Genomic DNA, 20034 nt, shown 5'->3' with positions numbered 1-20034 from the left:
AGCAGCCCCCACCCTCTCTCCTTCCCAGTTTGTGTCTGTGTATATGCGTCGAGTGTGACAGCAAAAAAAGTAACACTGAAATGGGGCTGCGCTTGTTCCAACCTTGTTATGAAGATATTAACTGTCAACTAAAACCATTAAAGTGAACAGAAGAGAAACGCCCAGTGTGACTGCCCAAGAGCTGCGCAGTGTCAGTGCCGAAAGCCCGTCAAAGGTCTTGGCGGACGGCAATGTCCCAGTTTACACCAAGCACTATCAAATGTCCTGGTTACAGACATCACATCGCCATCATCAAGTTGTTGTATTTCAGTTGAATATGTAAGAGGGCTTGGGGAGGGGCTTAGACTATCAGCGAGCCTATTGGCTATTCAGATACTGAACGAATATCTGAATTCCAACTGCCGGGGGTGGCTGCAGGGTCAGACTCCGTGGTCAGCAAGCGAAAGTATTGAGCCAGCGCGGTCACTACGGAGGATGATACTCAGGCTAATAAAAACCTACATATCTCAGACTCTAAAAACATGGGATACGTTCCATTGAAAACCCTAAGACCCGCATCTTGCATTAGAATGTGTTAATTCAGCTGTAACATACCCACATTTTTATTTAAAAAGCTGAAATCTCAAGAGCCTGAATGCAGTGTATATGTTGCTCCAGGCACCAAGGGTCAAACAACACATACGAGTCATCAGGCTAAAATGGGTTAACTGTGTTGTCTTGTCTGCTTCCTTCACCGCAGGCTGCCAGCAACTCGCTGCTGCTGCAGAGGGAGGCGAGCGCCCTGGCTGGCCAGCCGTCGGCCGCCAAGTGGGCCGCGGGGGACGCCGTGTCCAGCGAGCAGCTCAGTCTGGAGCTCCACCATGTGGAGCGGGAGATTGGCAAGAGGACCCGAGAGATGGCCATGGTAGGCACGCGGCATGAAGCTCCTTAACATGCACACCTACCAGTTTCACCTCCTCCCACAATATTTGTATATTGGGGCAACTCAATTATTTTTATGCATTTTCTTGGCTTGCTTATTTGCTTAGCTCTGAGAGTACAGTAGATAAAATGTCTTATGTCCCACAAAGGCAAAGTGTAATGAAAACCATTTTCAGTTCATTCAATGAGTGTTGATAAGCTACTAAAGCAAACTCCAGCTGTGAATGTGAATGGCCTGGTTCTAACTGTGTGGTCCTCTCAGGAGAGTCAGGTGGCCCACGAGTATAAGCTGAAAGCCAGTGAGAACGGCCAGCCAGACCACAAGGCCCAGCTGGAAGAGTTGACCATTGCTTTGGGGTGAGTATGCCACAAGTAAGACTCAGACGGGCCTTGAATGGTTCATTTGGATTGATGGAATAGTTTAATCAGTGTTTTTTTTTTTTTTTTTTTTACATTTTGATTGACTGGCGTGTCTCTCTTCTTGTTTTTTTTTCTCCTTAGAGAGGTGTCGAATGGTTCCAGTAGCATCGTGTCTGAGGCCAGTGTGGGTGGAACCATGTTGTCACTCTCCAACAAGACATCGTCACTCAGCTTATGCTCTGGCGATTCCACCCCAGCCACCGGAGCAGAGATGCAGAAGAATGGTGTGGTCCACTCTTGCTCGTAGACACCAACACCACCACCAATGTGCACGTACACTCACACATCGTACACACACACACACACTCACACACACACTCACACTCACATACACACACACCGGGCTGCTTTTTTTCCTTTCCTAAGGGTGTAAAGCCAGATGAAACCTGCATCTTGACTAGGTCAGGAGCAGTGTGCAATGGCAAAAGTATACCCATTAGTTACTAGCTACTGTGCAGGAAAGGGGAGTGCAGCTTTAATTGTGGGTGTGGATGATCATACACAGAGGAGCATCATGTTTCTTGTGTACATACACATGCAAACAGTCTTTGTACATGCTGTTGTGCATGCAACCACGTTAACACGGAGACACACACATACACACTCATTCTTTTTATCCTGTTTTATTTAGAAGATGAGCAGTATCTGCCGTGATGAATTTTCTTTCCTTTTTGTTCTGTGAATGAGCTTTTTTTGTTTGTTTTGAATGACTTGTCTTTGCCTGGAAACCAGAGCATCTGATTATGCATCCTGAAAAAATACTCAAAATGAAAGGCAAACCAGAAGAGCATACAAATTGCTTAAAAGGAATGCAATTTCCTAGTTTAACAAGACGATGGTTATAGGACGACCTCAGTAATATTCTCTGCCTTCACCATTTACGTTTGGTGAATGTCAACCTTATTATTATTCAGTGCTTTTCAGCCATTCTGCATTCATGTTGCTCTTTCTCTTTTCAACTAGCGACTCAGCAGAGGTGATGTGATGTGTGTTTGTAGGTGAAGCGACCCTTAAGAGACGTGCAGATTCACTGTGAGAACAACCTGACCAGCCAGCCATGTTGTAGCATAGGAATAAAACCCTCCTGTCATTCCACTCTGAAATGGACCTACCTGTACATGTAAAATGGAAGTATCTTTTTAATATCTTAGCAATATTTATAGAGGGTTTAATTTGCGGTGTGGGAGTATTAATGAGACCAAACGTAATTTAATTTTGGTCCTGACGGACTTGGGGGAGGATATGAAGGAAAGCCACTAAGTTTCTCTTGTGTTCTTTTATGTGCTGTCTGTCCTCTAGCCAGTTGAGGGCAGTTTTGAAAAAGATCATTTTTTAAAAACATTTTAGTAATCTGGAATTTTGTGCTCTGTTTTAAAGAGTGCAAAAAAAAAGGGTTTTTGGCGCTTAACTCTTACTTCTTTTTTTCTTTCTTTCTTTTTTTTTCATTTTGCATGTCTCCCTCAAGTGCATACACATTTTCTGGGGTATTTAATGAATGAATCCCTGTGTTGCTCAGGTTGGAATTCTGTGGTTCAGGTCAAACTATTGTATGTCGGAGGGTGTGCAGTTGTCTTTCCTCGGTATGTCTGGAATGCCAGGGTTTGTTATAATATGGTCTGTTTGGAAACATTCTCACCTGTGTCTCTTTTTAACTTCTATGAAGTTGCATTCTCAGTCCTGGTCAGGTGTGCCGGTTTAGGTCTCTCACATCACCTCTGCACTGAACTCAAGAGGGGGCGTTTCTACAACATGTAAGGTCACTTGCTGAATTGCAGAGGCCAGAATCACATTACATTTTCCCACTTAATTTGTAAGAAAAAAGCACATGAACATAGGTTACTGTTTTGTTTTTAATATCATCACCGTGTGCATATTTGGCTCACTATTGATAGTACCCACTGAGATTTTAACTTGCATTCACCTTGTGTATTTTAACACCTATGAATCCACTGACTGTTTAACGAGGCCAGCTTAGGTCGGTCGGTTTACTTTAAAGATCACGACTAGCTGAAGTCTTCCTTGAGTGATGACGTTCTTCACGTGACCTAAATTTTTTAGTCTCTTGAGACCGATGGATAATGAGCTCCTTTTTGGGCGCGACCTTTGGAAGAGTGTGTGCCGTGTTGTTTGCTTGTCTTTTGTCTTGTATCCAAGTCACAATTTAGTAGGCCATCATTATGAATGATCATGTTTATTGCCCAAAGCTCTTAACAGAGCACATAACCCTTAAGATTGTCTCCAAAATTATAAAAGAGCCACCAAACATTACCATGTTGATGGTGAATTGTTTTTGCAGACAATCGTGTTGGGGGGTGTGCTGTGTTCACTGGCTTCAGTTGACACATTAATCCTGCACATCTGCTTTACTCCACCTACTCTGCCTGCTCTGTACGTCGTCTGAAATTCTCTTGGCTGTGCCGCTTCCACTTCCACTCTTTCGCTAGACGACTGACTGACTCCCCTGGCCCTTTCTTAGCCTCTTCTGAAAAGAGCCTCAAAGGGATGCTGGCTTTTCAAAACTGTTGCTGTCACCGATGGAGAGGGGGGAGTTGGGAAACTAGCCCTGCCCTCTTTTTTTGTTTCTTCACCTGTACTAGCCTCCAAGGCTTTCTGCTGTGTTTGATGTGTAGGTACATACACTTTTATATACACACACATATAATGATATACTTAGCACTATTATGTGCCACCTCTTTTATCCACTCAATCAGCATTTATATTAAATGATCTCTACACAAAAAACAGCTACATGTTTTTCTGGTTGCGAAAACACAAAGCTTATCCTTTCTCAGTCAAAGGAGTCTCGTGCCAGGATGACATGGTGTGCTTTTTAAACTTGTTTTGTGTTCAAACAAAAATAAAAGAAGAAAAGAAAAACTTAAGCGTCACTGTACACTTCACTAGAAGATTAGACCGTTAAAAAAAAAGAGGCAGTAGCAAGCAAGTGTACCTGTTGGTGCATCACATGGCTATCCTGACCGTGTCTTCTGAGCTATGTGGGACAGGTGGAGGTGCATTTAGGGCTGGGTGCTGGGCATTTTTCGCCCGCCTCGGAGGAGGGGGTAGGGAAGGGGGGCTATGGTCGGATGGAGTCCTTGCTGAAAAAGTTTCCTTGTTGCAGATTAGTGTTGGAGTGAGACTTGCATGTCTGCTCTTGACTGCATGCAGTATTTCCTCATGTGGCAGTCATGTTGATCTCTCTTGCCAAACTGAGAACATTTTAAGAGCTGAATGGGCATGTCCTCCAAATTTTTTTCCTCTTTGTTTCGGGATTTTGCATCACTGTTGTTGAGCAAAAAGCAGTAGCATGATTAGCTTTCAGTGGTTTTAGGTAAAAAATAAATAAATAGCTAGAACGGTTTAAATAAAATTAAAAAATAAAAACCTTCACAGAGCACCTTTTATCATACCAGCGTCTGGCTGGTTATTGGATCCTCTGTGTCATTGTCTTGGGTGAGTTTGATCTTCACCGCCGTGCACATTTACAAATGGAGCGCTGCCTAGTGGACATAATGCTTTTATTTTAAACTCGTTTATGTGGGAACGTGCTGTCTGTATGTATCTGTTGGCAAATTGCCATTTTGCTTGGGTGCCTAGTTTTGTTTCTTCTCTCGTTAACATCAGTGATCTCACTGAGTAATTATACTTGCTGTGATTTTTGTATGTTGTTTTACAAGTTAAATTATGTTGACCATCTTCAAGTAGCATCAGAAAAACGTAGAAGACCCCGTACAATGCACATGATGTTAACAGCTTTTGTGCATGTGTTTTTGCTACAGAGACCGATTGTGTTAATATGGTTTCTCTGGTAAAGGGTTGGTTTCAAATGGATGATATTCATTTCTTTCCTTGGATGTTGTTTGTTTTGAGCGAACCTGGTGAATACACACAATACAGATAAAAGATCTCATCCGCACCCAGTAACACTTATATGGCTGTGTTGATTTTCAGTTTATTCCTAACTTTGGGAAATGTAATGGCTTTTTTAATGATTACTACAAAGTTGTCTTGTTAAAAATATCTCTTAAATTAAGGTACAGGTTTGATTTCAACAAGGAAAGATTTTTATATATAAATATATATTATACTCCATTAAGGAATGTTTAGAACCATCTTACTCCAATGTGGATGTAGCCATTATTACGCCATTTTATGACTTTGTAAAAGAATTCACTGTGTGAAAATTGGTTTGCATTTTTGTATAATACAATCTGCTTCTTGTTAGAAAGGAGAAGGAGGCTAAACAGGATGTTTGGAGACATGAAAAAACCTGTGACTTTAAGACGAAAAATGTAACTTGTGTAAAACAGTGATTCTAAACTGAGATGGATGGATAAATGGTATTGATAATACTGCCTTGGTATTGTTTTTTTCTTCTGTGTGTATAAGTTTGCATTCAATGACGCTGCTCCATGTTATTAAAATATCTCAGTTCACCTTGCCCAAACTATTATGTTTCTCATGCCATTTTAAATTTCCATGGATATATTTTATCTATACACTATTTTAATTTCAAGACGTCACTTTACAGTCATTTGTATTGTGTGCTAAAAGCCATAGTTTGATGGCATCAAGCTGTGTGTCTTTTAGCATTCGGCATAAAGGAATAATGTTGGTGGACAACAGCTTTCTCACATACCATTTTATGACTGGCTCTCACCAGATTTCGCCAGCCTCTCTTTAGACAAGTTCTCAGTGATGGTGCTCTCACTGGTAGTACTCAACTTTGGGTTGCATTTCTCTAAACCAAAACGATAGTTTTGAACTATATTTATTATATACTCTGTTGTTTGCAGTGCAATTTCCCATTGAATACTACCCAAATGGCTAACAGGCTAACAACTTTGTTTTTGAGAAACCCTGGTGTGGTTTGTCATGAAAGCAGAGACTGACAAACTGGGCTGAGAAACAAAGTCCTACCATGTATTCCTCTTGCCTTGCCTTGTGCTCCCCACATCGATGATTTGACTAATTACATGACCTACCTAGAATTCAGTGAGTTGGTTGAAACAAATATGCGACAGGCCTAGTTTCTGAACTTGAGCTGTCCACCTCTGCATGCAGGCATCTTTCTGTAAACTAATTTAGGTACAGATTTAAGCAAAGGCTCTACCACAACAACTTGTAGTGTTTCATGTGCTCAACTTGAGTTCAGTTTCCACTAAAATTCAGTTTCACCAACAGCAGATTTCTGACAAAGGAAGGAATATGGATTCAGTGCAACACAACTACCTACTGTATGTCAAGGGTGGGGAACCTATGTCTTGAGGGCCATGTATGGCCCTTGAGGCTGTTTTATCAGGCCCCGAAATAATTTGAATGTTATGCAGCTTCACACAAAATATATGTTTTGTAAAGTAATCTTCAAAATTACATTTTCAGTACAATTACGTTATATTCAGGGGACCTAGAGAAAGTGGGTCTGTTTTAAGGTGGCTGCCTTCAATATAGGCCTATAGTGCAGGGGGACATCCAGGTTTGTGTTCATAGTACAGCCCTCAGAAGACTTTCGGCCCTTGGGGGAATTTTAAGTGGCCCCTCGAATGAAAAAGGTTCCCCACCCCTGACCTATGTAGTGCACAGGGCTTCAGTGAGCCTTAAACAGACAGAAAGGAATCCAAAACAGCAGGGCAGGTCCCATGGTGGTCAGCTAGTCACTGCAGGTTTTATTTTATGCATTTATTTTCCAATGAACAACTAATGCATTACAAACAGAATGGCAGCCATCCATGAAACATTTCCCTTAGTTTAAGTTTATTTGAAACAACCTTGGCTAGCTATTGGGATAATGATACAATATGTAGGTAATAATCAGGATATATTTTACTAAAACAGGCAGCATGATACAAGCATAAGGCACATGTTTTTCCCCCAGGTGAAATAGGCAGCATGATACAAGCTTAAGGCACGTTTTTGTTTCCCCCAGGTCAGTGATATTTCTGATACTCTTCTAAAATCTCTTCTTTTTTTGACCGTTGTGAAATGCGGGGACTTGTAGTCTATATGTATATTGTGTATATATGAACTTATTACCCTGCTCTGAATATCAGAGTTCTCACCGGTAATTCTTGTTGTTATTGGATTGGTACACAAAAAATAATGTTATCCTTTCCAGAGAGGGTAACTCAAATGGATCAGTTTCTTGTGACAGTTCAGTCCGCTGATAGTTGCCACATCCTCTTCTGAGAGGGAGAACCTGAAGGCCTGTCAGAAGGACACAGAAAATTCAAGTTGAAGAATAGTATGGGCTGTAATGAAAGATGCAGCTATGTTCACAATGTAAGATGCAAAGTGTCATCACAATGGCTGTAGTAAAATGCATTTCAGATAAATATTAATTACATGGTTGACTAATACACTGTAATATAATCCTGCACAACTGAGCAAAATCCTGCCTGTTCCTTCCACTATCAACAAAATTACTGTAAATAACATATAGCACCACTCCTGGTCCCTTTGTGAGTTGCAAAAGGTGGAATTCAAAATACATGAGGGTCATGTCAGGGGGTTAAATTACAAATTTAGAGTTATAAGAGTAAATAAAAGTAGTTAGTTTGTCACATACAACCCACCTTTTAGGCTAGCTTGCAGTGAAATAACAGTAAAAGAATGTAGGGTGCTGTTTTCAAAAAAGCTTACTTAATGTTGCATTCAGAATAAACATGCAATTTTTTATTCATCGTATATAATGCATTTATAACCACGGTTCAAATCCCACCAAAATTAAATGCAACATTGAAAGCTAAAAAAAATGCTTTTTCACTTAAAGGTCAAGCATGGATAAAAAGAATTCATTGAAAATCCTCCACCACCAAGAGCATGTTCCCACTATGATTGACACAGGTAGTTAGAGATTGGTGGCACCTCTTGTCAAGACACATGTGTTGGATCCCAGCTCACATGTCTCCCATCATGCAACACTCTCATTGCCACCATGTCGGTGTCCTTTAGTTGGAACCCAAAAACCTGGAGGGTGAGCCAAGCCAGTTATATAGCAAGAGGGTTCCTCATTAATAAGACAAGACAAGCTGCCAAGATATGACATAATGCAATGTTTCCCCCAGAATTGTTTGTTAGTCAAGGTGGTGGGACGTTAAAAGTATATATTTTTATTGGCTAAGCAACTTTAGAAATGACATTCACAACATGAAATACATGTATGTTACATAATATATCTTTTCAGGGGACCTAGTCAAGGTGGTCAGTGTTTCTTGTCAAAGGCCTTAGCAATAAAGTGCTGGGGGAAACAATGTAATGTATTAGGTAAAATAATGATCCAGTGTTGGTAATGTGAAGGTAAGTGATGAAACATTCTTAACAATGACTGACCCAAAAACCTATGTGGAGTATACCAAAAACATTACATTACCCATGGGTAAACATGGGTAAGACACCAAGTGCATGCTTAAAGGCACACTGTGTAGGATGGTGGCCAGAGTAGGTATTGCAACCGTGTTGCTGATTGAAACTGTGTTTCCTATTACCAAAATCGATCTTTTCATAAATATTACCTGAACTAAAATTTACTAGTATGACCAAAGAACAGTAAGTTTTGCAGATAAAACAATTCAGTAATTCAAAATGGCTGACATGAGGAAGATCCCCCTTTTCATGTATGAAAAGTGCAATTTTCCCAGTCATAAAGAATACTTAGAATTTAAGTATTCGTGAAATGGGTAACATTGGTGAATGGGCAGCATGAATTCTGGAAATAAGCTACTAAAGTATTACACAGTGCACCTTTAACAGTGTTAAAGTATATATAGTAACCATGCAAAAACAGAACACCAGAAATGGCCACGACATGCACTAATGCCTATGAACTTGTTCATGCATTGCTTTAATGTTCCTGTGATTTGTAAATATTTCTGTGATCTCACTTACTTTACAGTTCTCCAGAATCCTTTCTTTCTTTGTGGACTTTGGTATTGTAACAACTCCATTCTGCAAAAAAAACCCAAGAGTTCTTCATCCTAACAAACAAAATCAAAACAGCTTTTTTTCACCAGAGGTGTTCACAGTTAACAAGCAACAGCAAACATGCCTGTGTGCTCCAGCGTATGCAGATCTGGGAAGGAGTGCGCTCATATTTCTTGGCCATCTTGAGAATAGTAGGATGACTCAGGGCCTGGCCCTTTGCCAGTGGGCAGTACCCCTCAAACACGATCCCCTGTTGGCGACAGTATTGCACAATCTCCTCAGGCTGCTGAAAGGGGTGGTACTCCACCTGAAAGCACACACATACACCGCATATAATTATTACATTACATTGCATTTGGCAGACGCTTTATAACCAAAGAGACTTTCAAAAGAGGACATAATCATAGCCAACATTGCTGGCAGATACAAAGTGCACAGGAAATATACAGTGCAGATGCAAAGAAGGGTTCATTTTTTGTTGTTAAGAGTACACACACGCACACCATGTCATATCAGAGCTCTGAAATAAGCAACTGGCAAGAATGGGATATCATATCACACAAACAGTGTAAAATAAAAAATAATTAAATATTGGACCTGGTTAACATGAGGCACTATGCTGCAATCTTCTTTTAGCTCCTCCAAGTGTTGAATCAGAAAGTTGCTCACTCCAATTGCCCTGCATACACCTTTCATGGACACAAAAAAACAAGTGTTGATGCAATAGTAGCAGGCACACATCACTAAGGGGTCTGACACACCAAGGCGGTAAAGCGTCGCGGAACGGCCGCGTTTTTTACCGGCGTCGGTGAAAATACATTGAAACCTATCTGTCCTTACACACCAACCGGCGGTAGTCGGGCGTCAGCGGCGCGGGAGCCGGCTCCGCGCCGCGCTGCATTTGGAAAATAGAACTCGAGCGTATTTTTCACGCCGGCGACCGGCGGTGTCTCATTCAAATGAATGGCAAAGTAGCATGCTAGCTTTAGCTGTGGGGAGGGTTTTGAACAGGACTGGCCGCGCACGCCGACGCTGTCAGTGTGCAAGGCAGAGAAAAGCACGCCGGCCAAAACTAAGCAGAAAGACCGCGTCCGTCCTGCGACCGTTCCGTTCCGCCTTGGTATGTTTTGGCCCTAAGAAGAACATTGTTGAGAATCATGATAACTTATAACCTTCATCATAAAGTTCTTCAAGTGCCCGCCACGTCTCTGCTCGCATCTCCCTGTTGGATCGACCAGGAGTCATGCAGTCAGGCCAGTGCATCAAGTAAAGGTCTGATGGGGGTGAAGATGCAATCATCATATTAATCACACCATAGAACTACATCATTGTCATTCAATGTGATACACTGTAGCTAAGTGAACTGTTCAGATGTGGCACAGTTGTTGGGCTTGCAAATTTACCAAGGTACTCCACTCCCAGTCTGCCACATGACGCTCTGCAAGCTTCTTTGGTGGTTCTATATCCATAATCCCCAGGCCATAATTTAGTTGTCAACCACAGATCCTGCCTTAAGACACCACTCTGCTGAATGGATTTTGACAGGTGTTCCTCACACCCGTAGCGTTTGGCTGTGTCGATGTGCCTCACACCACATTCCCTCAGTGCGTACACAACTGCGTCGTGAGAATATCCACCGTCATGCGAAGTCCCTAAAACAGACAATCGATGAAAATGGTGCGTTAACAGGGCTACCAATGCGCTTTGTGTGGTGTGCAAACCATACTCAAACTGCAGATTTCTGACAGGGCAGTACATGTATCACTGTTTAGGGATAGTGAGAATATCAAAGTTAGAAAACACAGACCCGTGCATGCTTGAAAAGTTACAATGTATCACATGGTGATACTGATGATAAGGTAATTGACTAGAGAGTTAACGTGGAGTGGCCAAGTTACTTCCAGAGCTCACTTACCCAAACCAAGTATTGGTATTTTCAATCCATTGGAGAGCGTAACGGTGGGACAAAGCGCCATCTCTGTGGCACAAGCCATTTATGTCCTGTTTGTCGAAATCAGGTCCGAGTTAAGTGAATTTCTGCTGAACAATTGATCATTGTTTACTCTTCTCTCTTAGCTGTCGTAAAAGAAAGACGTATTACGCATATCTTTGCGCTTTGCAGCAGTACGTATTCCAAAGCAAAGAAACAGTGTTGCCTTGATCGTGCGTTGGGCAAATATCCCAGTCATATAGGCAACGCATGTCATGTAGGCCTATCATTCTATCGTGATGTACACACAATGTGAAAACGACCACTTTGTAAGGGACGTGTAGTAGGCTATTGATTGCCCTGAGCAGGTCAATGTTGGCCTTCAATCCAGTTTGTTTTCTTCTGTGAATGTAGTTAGGCTACTTCATTGCAGGGCGCCTTCTCAACCAGTTCAGGGTAATTACAAGGTGTTGGAAGTTTTTTGGTTGCTGATTTGGTCCCATAAGAAAACACAAAAAACAAACAGATCTCACAGAACCACCAATCCAATGACTTGCCTGTCCAGTTGGTTGTGCGCACTGCGCAGATGCGATTTCAAGAGGCGTTAACAAAAATCTGAGGAGGAAAAGCGTTCAAATAGATGAAAATGAGGTACTATTTCATGTAATTCATACAACGCGCTCTTGTCCGATTTGTACTCACTTAAATTAATTTTGAGATTAGCAACTAAGCTAACCTTCATTACAGATCCGAGAAAGATTAGTTCCAAAACTAGTGCTGTAAACTTTGAGCGTTGTATCAAAGTTTGTAATGTAGAGTGGTTACTTCTAACCACTGACATTATCTCTCTACACTACAGGTTGTCTCTTCGGAGCTGCAGGATGAGACTTTCACCTCGAAAGGTGTTTCTTACATTATTTGCACTTCTGCTGCTCCTCGCCGGGGCATCGCTGACCTCAAGGCTTCCTCAGGCTCTGGAGACAGACTACGGCGGAGTTATGGGTTCCCTCCGTCGAAGGGCCGAATTCTCTGTCCAACCAAAGGACTCTTTCACCATAGTCATGCAAACATATAACCGAACAGATATTCTCTTAAAGCTTCTCAATCATTACCAGGCAGTACCTCATCTCAAACAGATTGTAATTGTGTGGAACAATATTGGAGAGCGGCCGCCGCAGCAGATGTGGGACTCTCTTGGTCCCCATCCTGTCCCCGTGTTCTTCAAGGAGCAAACCCTCAATCTCATGAGGAATCGGTTGCTACCGTTTTCAGAAATAGATACTGAAGGTATTACCAATTATTTTAATTGTCTTGGTGGTGGTGGCGGGTGCTTTTCACGTCTCTGGGCTCGCCTGTAAAGTGGGACTGACATTAATTTCCAATACACTGTAGTGTATAATTATATGAACTGTCAAAAATTGAACGTTGCCGGTTCCTCAAAGAACCTTTTTACATTGCAGCGGTTGACCATTTGATTAATCGCTCTGTGCTTTTAGTTTGGGCTTATTCATTGAGTGCATGGCAATTAATTGCATAGCCAAAGTTGCGTTCTCTGTGCCGTAATTACATAGCACGTATGACAATGTTTGTCTAATGAACACCCAGCCCAATCACCTTCATCATCTTTTCCCTTTGCACTCACAGCTGTGCTCATGCTGGATGATGACACGCTCATTAGTGTTCCTGACATAAACTTTGCCTTCTCTGTCTGGAAGGTAAAGTAGGCCTACATGTTACATCTTATCTGTTAATGTAAAATAAATGTTTTTATGCAATCTAAGAATCATGACATAGGATCTAATTGTGTGTGATGCTAAAGTCTGTCATTTCACATATGACTGTGTTGTCATTTGCATTGTGTCATTTACACTTTACACCATTTGGCTTCTTTTCATTTCAGCAATTCCCTGACCAGATTGTAGGCTTTGTTCCACGCAAGCATGTGGCCACAGCCTCCGGTGTTTACAGCTATGGCAGCTTTGAGCTGCAGGACACTGAGGCAGGTGGAGGAGACAGGTGACTTCATCAATATGTTTTCAAACTCTATATTGCACTTAACCTGCTACTGTACACTTTTATACATTTGCTGCACACCACTGTACTAGTGCTTTTTCATCGCTTCTGTCTGCTTTGTGAAAATTGTACTGCAGGGGTGGGGAACCTATGTCTCAAGGGCCGTTTTTTCCGGCCCCGATATTATTTTAATGTTATGCAGCTTCACATGAAATGTGACATATTTTGTAAAGGACTCTTAGAAAGTACATTTGCAATACAATTAAATCATATTCAGGGGATATAGAGAAGATGGGGTCTGTTTTAAAGGTGGCTGTCTTCAATGTAGGTCTAAAGTGCAGGGGGAAATCCTGGTTTGTGCTCATAATATGGCCCTCTGAGGACTTTTACGGCCCTTGGTGGAATTTGAAGTGGCCCCTCGGATGAAAAAGGTTCCCCACCCCTGATGTACTGTTTTCAACAAGACCTCATCAATAAAGGCAGCTGTTCTCTGCGGTCTCAGGTACTCCATGGTTCTGGTCGGCGCTGCCTTCTTCCACCGCCGCTACCTGCAGGTCTTCCAGGACCAGCCCAGCCAGGTGCACGCCCTGCTGGACCAGACACAGAACTGCGACGACATTGCCATGAACTTCGCTGTGGCCCTCTGGCTGGCAAAGCAGGACGGCGCGAAGGCCCGACCCTCGGGGGTCCTGGTGAAGCCTGTGGACATGCGTAACCTGGAGCGTGATGCCAAGAGCGGGTACGTCGGAATGTGGCACAGGGCGGAGCACATGCTGCAGCGGTCCTACTGCCTGAACCGGTTGGCACAGATATACGGGGACATGCCCCTACGCTACTCCAACCTCATGCTAACCCAGTTCGGCTTCCCCAGTTATGCCAATCACAAGAGCAAGATATAAGGGACTTTAAAAACGAGGAAAAGGAGAGTGCTGCGTTGGGTCAATTGTTTGTAAAAGAATCAGGTGCTCTTCAGAAAGGACAAGATAACTTCAGCAATTTGGCTTGTGCCTATCTCCAAAGTGTGAAGGTCCAAACAGAAGGTTCTTTGTTGAAAGTGGTAGTCTGACTTTCAACAAGGAACCTTCTGTTTGGACCTTCACACTTTGGAGATAATCACAAGCCAAATTACTGAAGATACAAGGGACTTTCTTTGTAAAGTTCAATGGCACCGTTAATACTCAGGCTCAATAATCAGGTGGTTGTGTCACTCAGAACAGGTTTTTTCAGATGAAGCAAATGCTTTGAGAGGGCTGGGAACCAGAGTGAACTGTATGGGCAAGGTTGTCCATTGTTAGTGTCTTAAGAATGTTGGGCCCCCTATCAATCATGTGAATCTCAGGGTAAGCACCATCAATACATGAAGGCAATAAAGGGCCAGTCTGCTGATTTAAAACTGGACACTGAGTGTGTGGTTTAACCCATTGATGCCTAAAGCACCTGCGAAAAACGCCTGCTGAATGCCTAACCCCTTGTTGGGAAAGTTGCCCTCAGCCTATAAAAACCTAAATATCTTCGCCTCAGATGCACATAAAAACATGAAACGCGATTGCATTTAAACCTTAAGACCCTCATCTTGCATTACAATGTGTTCATTCAGCTGGAATATACCCACATCAGGCTAAAATGGGTTAAGTAAACAGGGGTCAGCATCTTGAGGATTCCTATGTTGTCTTAAAATGTTTAAGAACTGAATATAGTCATGGTAGAAAGACAGAGTAGTTTATTTCTTTGTGGGTTTTTTGTTTCCATAATCCGGTGTTTTTCAACACTGGGGTCGGGACCCCATTTGGTGTCGCCTGGAATTCAAATGGGGTCACCTGAAATGTCTGAAAGTGTGTGAAAAAAGGGTACTGATAAAGATTACACATAACTATTCAATGTTCTCTTTGAAACACTGTTTACAATCTTAGATCATCGTCATAAATATCTATAGGTTTAACCTACAACTTATGTAGCTCAGTCATGTTCTCATTTTTGTTGTGGAAAACATGTGTATGAGTTCCCCAGAAATTTAGTTTATCTAAATGGGTTCCCATGCCAAAAAAGGTTGGGAACCACTGCCATAGCCTTTCTTGAAGTGATGCCGTTTTGGACAATCTTTTGCAATTCTGCTGTATGGCCATTAGATGGCTGTCAAGGTGTAGTTGAAGTGGATCAGAATGAAGCCCTGGGGCCTATACTAAGAAGCTGGTTCAGGAGTAAACCAGGTTACTGTAAGTTAAGTTAGGTTAGTAAGTTAGGTAAATCATCTAATAGAAGAGCCCAGAGTCTTCATTGTCTTAAAAAAAGAGTACCCTCCAGGTTCTTCTATTAGATCATTTAGCTCATAACTTAACCTGGTTTACTTCTGAACCGGCTTCTTGGTATAGGCCCCTCGTTTGTTAGGTTCTGAGTCTAAGCACAGGCTCCTCCCTTAGTTTTGCAGTCTGGTCCTTCCCAAACATCTTTAAGATGTATTATGTTTTGAAATGGGGAAGCTAAATGTTTATTGTACACCCACCTTTCTGTCAAATCTCATTTGATTTGTGCCAATACTGAATTTTCTTACTGGTTCTCAACAGAAATGTACCTGTTGTTTCTGTATCATTACTTATTTTCTGTATTTTCTAATAGGGCAATATCTTGGTGAATGACACACAAGAGGACTGCCCTGTTGCTGTAGTGAATAGGCTGAAAATCCACTTAGTACTACTATACGCAACATATTAGCATACCAGTATTAACATTAGGTCAGCAGCTTATTGTCAGGTTATTGTGACCGTGTGGAAAGGCATCACCACAAAAGAGCATTATCTATATTAAAGGGGTATGCCACTATTTTGGGGCTTAATACTGTTCAAATTGTTGGCCAGGGTTTATAAAGGTGATCAAGTGTCTAATTTTTCATGTAGGCCATTGTCTTGCTTTAAGATTAGTTAAAAGAGGGAGCATGTCGCTAAGCTAGTGAAAGTCAATGCATCCGTGTAGCATGCTGCATGCTACAGTGATCCATTGACTTTCACTAGCTTAGCTACATACTCCCTCTTTTAATTTGTCTTAAAGCAAGACAATGGTTAACATGAAAAATAAGACACTTTACCACCTTTTATAAACCCCAGTCAACGATTTTAACAGTATTAAGCCCCAAAATAGTGGCATACCCCTTTAATATAGATAATGCTCTTTTGTGGTGATGCCTTTCCACACGGTCATTGTTGTGCATAGTTGAAAGTGAAAGTCTGGTTGCCTTGGAAGCTCTCTGATCTTTATACATTCTCTGAGGATCTCTTAGATTTCATGCAGACTAATTACATGAAGTTCAATCACCTCTCTGTCCATTTATTTATCCATTGGCCTAAGCACACTGGTCTTTTTTGGTATGCATGGGTTTTGGTCATGCTGTTTTTTTTAAATATGTCTTATCCTTTTCCTGCCATTTATAAGTTGGGAGTTTGACCAAAGAATGTTTCTCTTGGGGAACAGCCTGTGTAACTAAAGGAAGTCTGGACAATTGGGCGTCATGACTGAGCAAAGGTTTTAGTTTCACTTTTATGTTCAGAAAAACAGTTGTCTTGTACACAATGTACAGGTAATATAAACGCCCTAACTACAGTGATTTCATTTAAAAATAAAATATTCAACAAACAGTTTTGGTGCTTACAAAATAGTGAATAAATATTCCATACATGCACTGATGACAGACTACTATGTGATTTATATTTGAAGTATTTTCTTAATATCAATATTCAAACCTATAACACAGCTAGTTTGTCAGTGTGACAACACAAGTATGAATGCCACAAAGCTGTGATCACAGTTAAGTGATGAGTTAATGTATCATCATAAAAAAATAATTTATATACTGTACTACATTTGACCATAGTATTTGCCATAAATGTGGTATACCACATTTGTCGCAAGCACCTTTGAACTTCAGGTAGGCTATTTATACTGGTGTGAGAGAGAGAGAGAGAAGAGAGAGAGAGTGTGTGTGTGTGTGTTCGAGTATAGGCACGTGGTTAATGCATGCATATCTACTGTTGCATCCTCTTTTGTACAGAAACCAGTGTAGAATCAGAAGCTATAAGGAAATTTAACATCTCACTTAAATAGTTCCTCAATAATTACACCACAACAACTGCGTCAATCCATGTGTTTTCACAGATTGGCTCCCATATGCTCCTTGCACTTATAATGTAACCTACAGGGGCCTATACTATAAGAAGCTGGTTCAGGAGAAAACCAGGTTAAATTGAGAGGTAAATCATCTAATAGAAGAGCCTGGAGTCAGGACTCCGCTCTTCTATTAGATTATTTACCTCTTAACTTAACCTGGTTCACTCCTGAACCTGCTTCTTACTTACTTACTTAGTATAGGCCCCCCAGGTGTGCAGCGTATCACAGTGCATCCTCCACTATGTCCCCGATGCCACTGCCAATGTCCTGGGGTCGTTTCCTGGACCTCAGAAAGCGGAGCAGCAGGAGCGAAGCCGTCAGGAAGGACACTGAGCCCACCGCAGGAAGCACCACTGTGTGCACCATAGATGAGGCTGAGCCTATGGGCCACACGGGCAAAGGGAATGAAAGAGAAAAAAGTGAAAGCCAAACTGGGAAACTCCAACTCCCGTTGTCATTGTGACACAGCACTCCACAGCACACAAGTGTTCACTGCACACTGACTGCACACAACGAAATTGCATTTATGCATCACCCGTGTAAGGGGGCAGCCCCCAATGGAGCCCCAAGGGAGCAGCACGGCGGGACGGTACCATGCTCAGGGTACCTCAGTCAGGGAGGAGGATGGGGGAGAGCACTGGTTAATTACTCCCCCCACCAACCTGGCAGGTCAGGAGTCAAACTGGCAAACTTGTGGACTACAAATCTGACGTCCTAACCGCTTACCCATGACTGCCCAGTATAGTATTATAGTAGTGAACACCTGATGTCTGTATATTGTAGGCAGTTATTGAAATATCCATTGTCTGTTATAGTCTATATTCTGAAACACTCACTTGATGTGATGCTGAGCATGAATGTCTCAGTGACGTGTCCCCAGTGGTTGGTGATGTTGACCAGGTACAAGCCAGCGTCTTCCTGTGTAAGATGGAGAAGGTGGAAGGTGCCAGTGCTCGACTGCAGGAGTTGGCCGCTGCCTTGTTTGTGCAGGGTGAAGGTGGGCGGCGGGATGCTTTGGGCAAAGCATATGATGGTGGCGTTCTCACCACTTGCTGCCTCGAGTGATGGGTGCACTTGCACCTGTGCATTGGTGGGGGGACCTGTAAGGGAGAAATACAGACTTCACATGATTCATTTATAAGGCCTATACATTGGAAATATTTCAATAATGTATACGTCAACAATGTGCTTGAATGTTTTTTTTCGCACCTTGAATTGTCACAGTTGCACTGGAGTTCACTCTGCCTGCAATATTGTGGGCTTCGCAGTCATATTGACCTGCATGAGACCAGGTGATGTTTTTAATAGTAAGGGTGCTCCCATTGCGGATGTTGAGAACCTCCCCCGCCATAGTCCACAACACAATAGGAGGTGGGTGTCCCTTTGAGTTGCAGGTCAAAGTTAGTGTTTCTCCAACACTCAAAATGTGTTGTCCAGATATGTCTATTTCTCCGATGGTGTCTTAAGTCATAACAACACACAAGTACATTAAAAACAGTTGACTGATTCACAGCATGTTGGTTATTGCACCATAGTCTTCAAATAGCCACATTAAAAATGGAAAAATAACAATACTTACAATGATTAACATCCATTGTCTTGGTGCTTGTTTTGATGATAGGACTACTACTCTGGTAGATATTCAGAATCACTTTACATGTAATGTTCACTAACTTCTCCTGAGCCGTGGGAGTGAACGTGTGTGTGGAAATAACTGTAACTGTTCCATCCGAGCCATCGATCGTGTTTGGTTTCCCGTCTTCAAGTATAATCTCGTCATCTTTCAGCCACTCCACAGACACATCCTCAGGGTAAATGGCTCGCGCTGTACAGGTGAGAGTATTCGCTACACCACTGGTCAGATTGTCTCCTCCGATAATTTCAGGGTCGCTTGGAAAAGCTGTCAGGCAGGCACATCTTTGATTTCAATTCACACACAGTACAAAATACAAGCAGTGATTTATTTCATTGTAACAGGTCGTAACCTGTGGTTTCGGTGTATTACTTACAGTAGACAAGTATCCTCATGTTTTTCTGAACTTTTTCAGCGGTGGCGCATGTCGCAGTGCATACCAGTTCAAGATTTGTCAGAGCTGGACTTTTGAACGACAAAAATCCATATTCCTCCTTTACTGGTTTGAAGGGTTGGTCATTTAATGTGCGCCAGGTCACCGCTGACTGTCCCGGAGGACATCCAGTCACGCTGCAATTCAATTCCATCGTTTTCTGGAACTCCAGGAGTGTGGGACTCAACTTGTCAATTTTGACACCAAAACAGCAGACTTCGCGAAGAGAAAAACCAATGCACTAATATCAAACACAATTAATTAACAAGTAGGCATATTAAAAAGATTAGTAGATCTATTTAATGTTATTGATCTGTTGTGGATTAATGCATGCTGAGGTTCTGTAAGAAAATAACAGGCACCATAGCCTACCTGTAACGGGCACTAGCATTGCCAAAAAAACGCGCATAGTGACGGAGGACTCCATTTACAAAATCTAACAATCATGAAAACTTTATGAGAGTTACATATTTGTAGGCGTATCAGGCGCCAAGGGAGGTTCCCAGGGACTTTTCCATATTCATCACCAGTACCCTTGCTGACCCATACCAGAGAAAAAAATGGGTACAGTTACATCATTTCGAAAACCTAACGTGGGTACATGATTGT

General features: G+C 42.1%; 4 protein-coding genes across 6 annotated transcripts in view; 2 read left to right on the top strand and 2 right to left on the bottom strand.

The window, feature by feature from the left end:
• Positions 1–5777, top strand: part of rc3h1b (ring finger and CCCH-type domains 1b) — a 35000-nt gene extending 29223 nt beyond the window's left edge. For both annotated transcript variants that reach the window (XM_063218764.1, XM_063218763.1), the window contains exons 18-20: positions 740–904; positions 1184–1278; positions 1423–5777. In XM_063218764.1, coding sequence (XP_063074834.1) covers positions 740–904; positions 1184–1278; positions 1423–1588 — 426 coding nt within the window. In that variant the 3' untranslated portion in view covers positions 1589–5777. The remainder of the gene's footprint in view (positions 1–739; positions 905–1183; positions 1279–1422) is intronic.
• A 1194-nt stretch (positions 5778–6971) lies between these two features.
• Positions 6972–12176, bottom strand: zgc:110366 (uncharacterized protein LOC550476 homolog). Of its 2 annotated transcripts, XM_063218768.1 has the most exons (9): positions 12105–12176; positions 11177–11806; positions 10665–10913; positions 10434–10535; positions 9859–9950; positions 9386–9568; positions 9226–9285; positions 8206–8307; positions 7449–7545 (listed from the first exon to the last, which is right to left on the bottom strand). In XM_063218768.1, the coding sequence occupies exons 2-8, from the start codon at positions 11253–11255 to the stop codon at positions 8212–8214; spliced, it is 861 nt and encodes a 286-aa protein (XP_063074838.1). In that variant the 5' UTR covers positions 11256–11806; positions 12105–12176; the 3' UTR covers positions 7449–7545; positions 8206–8211. The 2 variants fall into 2 exon arrangements, with proteins under 2 accessions (XP_063074837.1, XP_063074838.1); XM_063218767.1 differs by lacking the exon at positions 8206–8307 and having other exon boundaries at positions 6972–7545.
• On the top strand, positions 11963–14229 carry extl2 (exostosin-like glycosyltransferase 2). Its single transcript, XM_063218766.1, has 4 exons — positions 11963–12478; positions 12836–12906; positions 13092–13207; positions 13707–14229. The coding sequence occupies exons 1-4, from the start codon at positions 12073–12075 to the stop codon at positions 14101–14103; spliced, it is 990 nt and encodes a 329-aa protein (XP_063074836.1). The 5' UTR covers positions 11963–12072; the 3' UTR covers positions 14104–14229.
• On the bottom strand, positions 14138–19841 carry vcam1a (vascular cell adhesion molecule 1a). Its single transcript, XM_063218765.1, has 8 exons — positions 19798–19841; positions 19369–19641; positions 18939–19259; positions 18569–18820; positions 18196–18459; positions 17552–17739; positions 14286–15030; positions 14138–14191 (listed from the first exon to the last, which is right to left on the bottom strand). The coding sequence occupies exons 1-6, from the start codon at positions 19832–19834 to the stop codon at positions 17582–17584; spliced, it is 1305 nt and encodes a 434-aa protein (XP_063074835.1). The 5' UTR covers positions 19835–19841; the 3' UTR covers positions 14138–14191; positions 14286–15030; positions 17552–17581.
• Positions 19842–20034: the final 193 nt, after the last annotated feature.

Source organism: Engraulis encrasicolus, chromosome 16 (genome assembly GCF_034702125.1).
Source record: "Engraulis encrasicolus isolate BLACKSEA-1 chromosome 16, IST_EnEncr_1.0, whole genome shotgun sequence".
NCBI lineage: Eukaryota > Metazoa > Chordata > Actinopteri > Clupeiformes > Engraulidae > Engraulis > Engraulis encrasicolus.
This window is presented reverse-complemented; position numbering and strand designations above follow the sequence as displayed.

What these genes read in the sequence shown, in the direction of transcription:
- zgc:110366 (XM_063218767.1), bottom strand. Translation starts at nt 11,255, where the DNA reads ATGGCTTGTGCCACAGAGATGGCGCTTTGTCCCACCGTTACGCTCTCC. An exon ending in AATACCAATACTTGGTTTGG is followed by an intron (nt 10,914 to 11,176) that starts GTAAGTGAGCTC and finishes TGTCTGTTTTAG; the next exon opens with GGACTTCGCATGACGGTGGA. An exon ending in GCATACGCTGGAGCACACAG is followed by an intron (nt 9,286 to 9,385) that starts GCATGTTTGCTG and finishes TTTTTTTTGCAG; the next exon opens with AATGGAGTTGTTACAATACC.
- extl2 (XM_063218766.1), top strand. Translation starts at nt 12,073, where the DNA reads ATGAGACTTTCACCTCGAAAGGTGTTTCTTACATTATTTGCACTTCTG. An exon ending in TTCAGAAATAGATACTGAAG is followed by an intron (nt 12,479 to 12,835) that starts GTATTACCAATT and finishes TTGCACTCACAG; the next exon opens with CTGTGCTCATGCTGGATGAT. An exon ending in TTGCCTTCTCTGTCTGGAAG is followed by an intron (nt 12,907 to 13,091) that starts GTAAAGTAGGCC and finishes TTTTCATTTCAG; the next exon opens with CAATTCCCTGACCAGATTGT.
- vcam1a (XM_063218765.1), bottom strand. Translation starts at nt 19,834, where the DNA reads ATGCGCGTTTTTTTGGCAATGCTAGTGCCCGTTACAG. An exon ending in CATGAGGATACTTGTCTACT is followed by an intron (nt 19,260 to 19,368) that starts GTAAGTAATACA and finishes CCTGCCTGACAG; the next exon opens with CTTTTCCAAGCGACCCTGAA. An exon ending in GACAATGGATGTTAATCATT is followed by an intron (nt 18,821 to 18,938) that starts GTAAGTATTGTT and finishes TTATGACTTAAG; the next exon opens with ACACCATCGGAGAAATAGAC.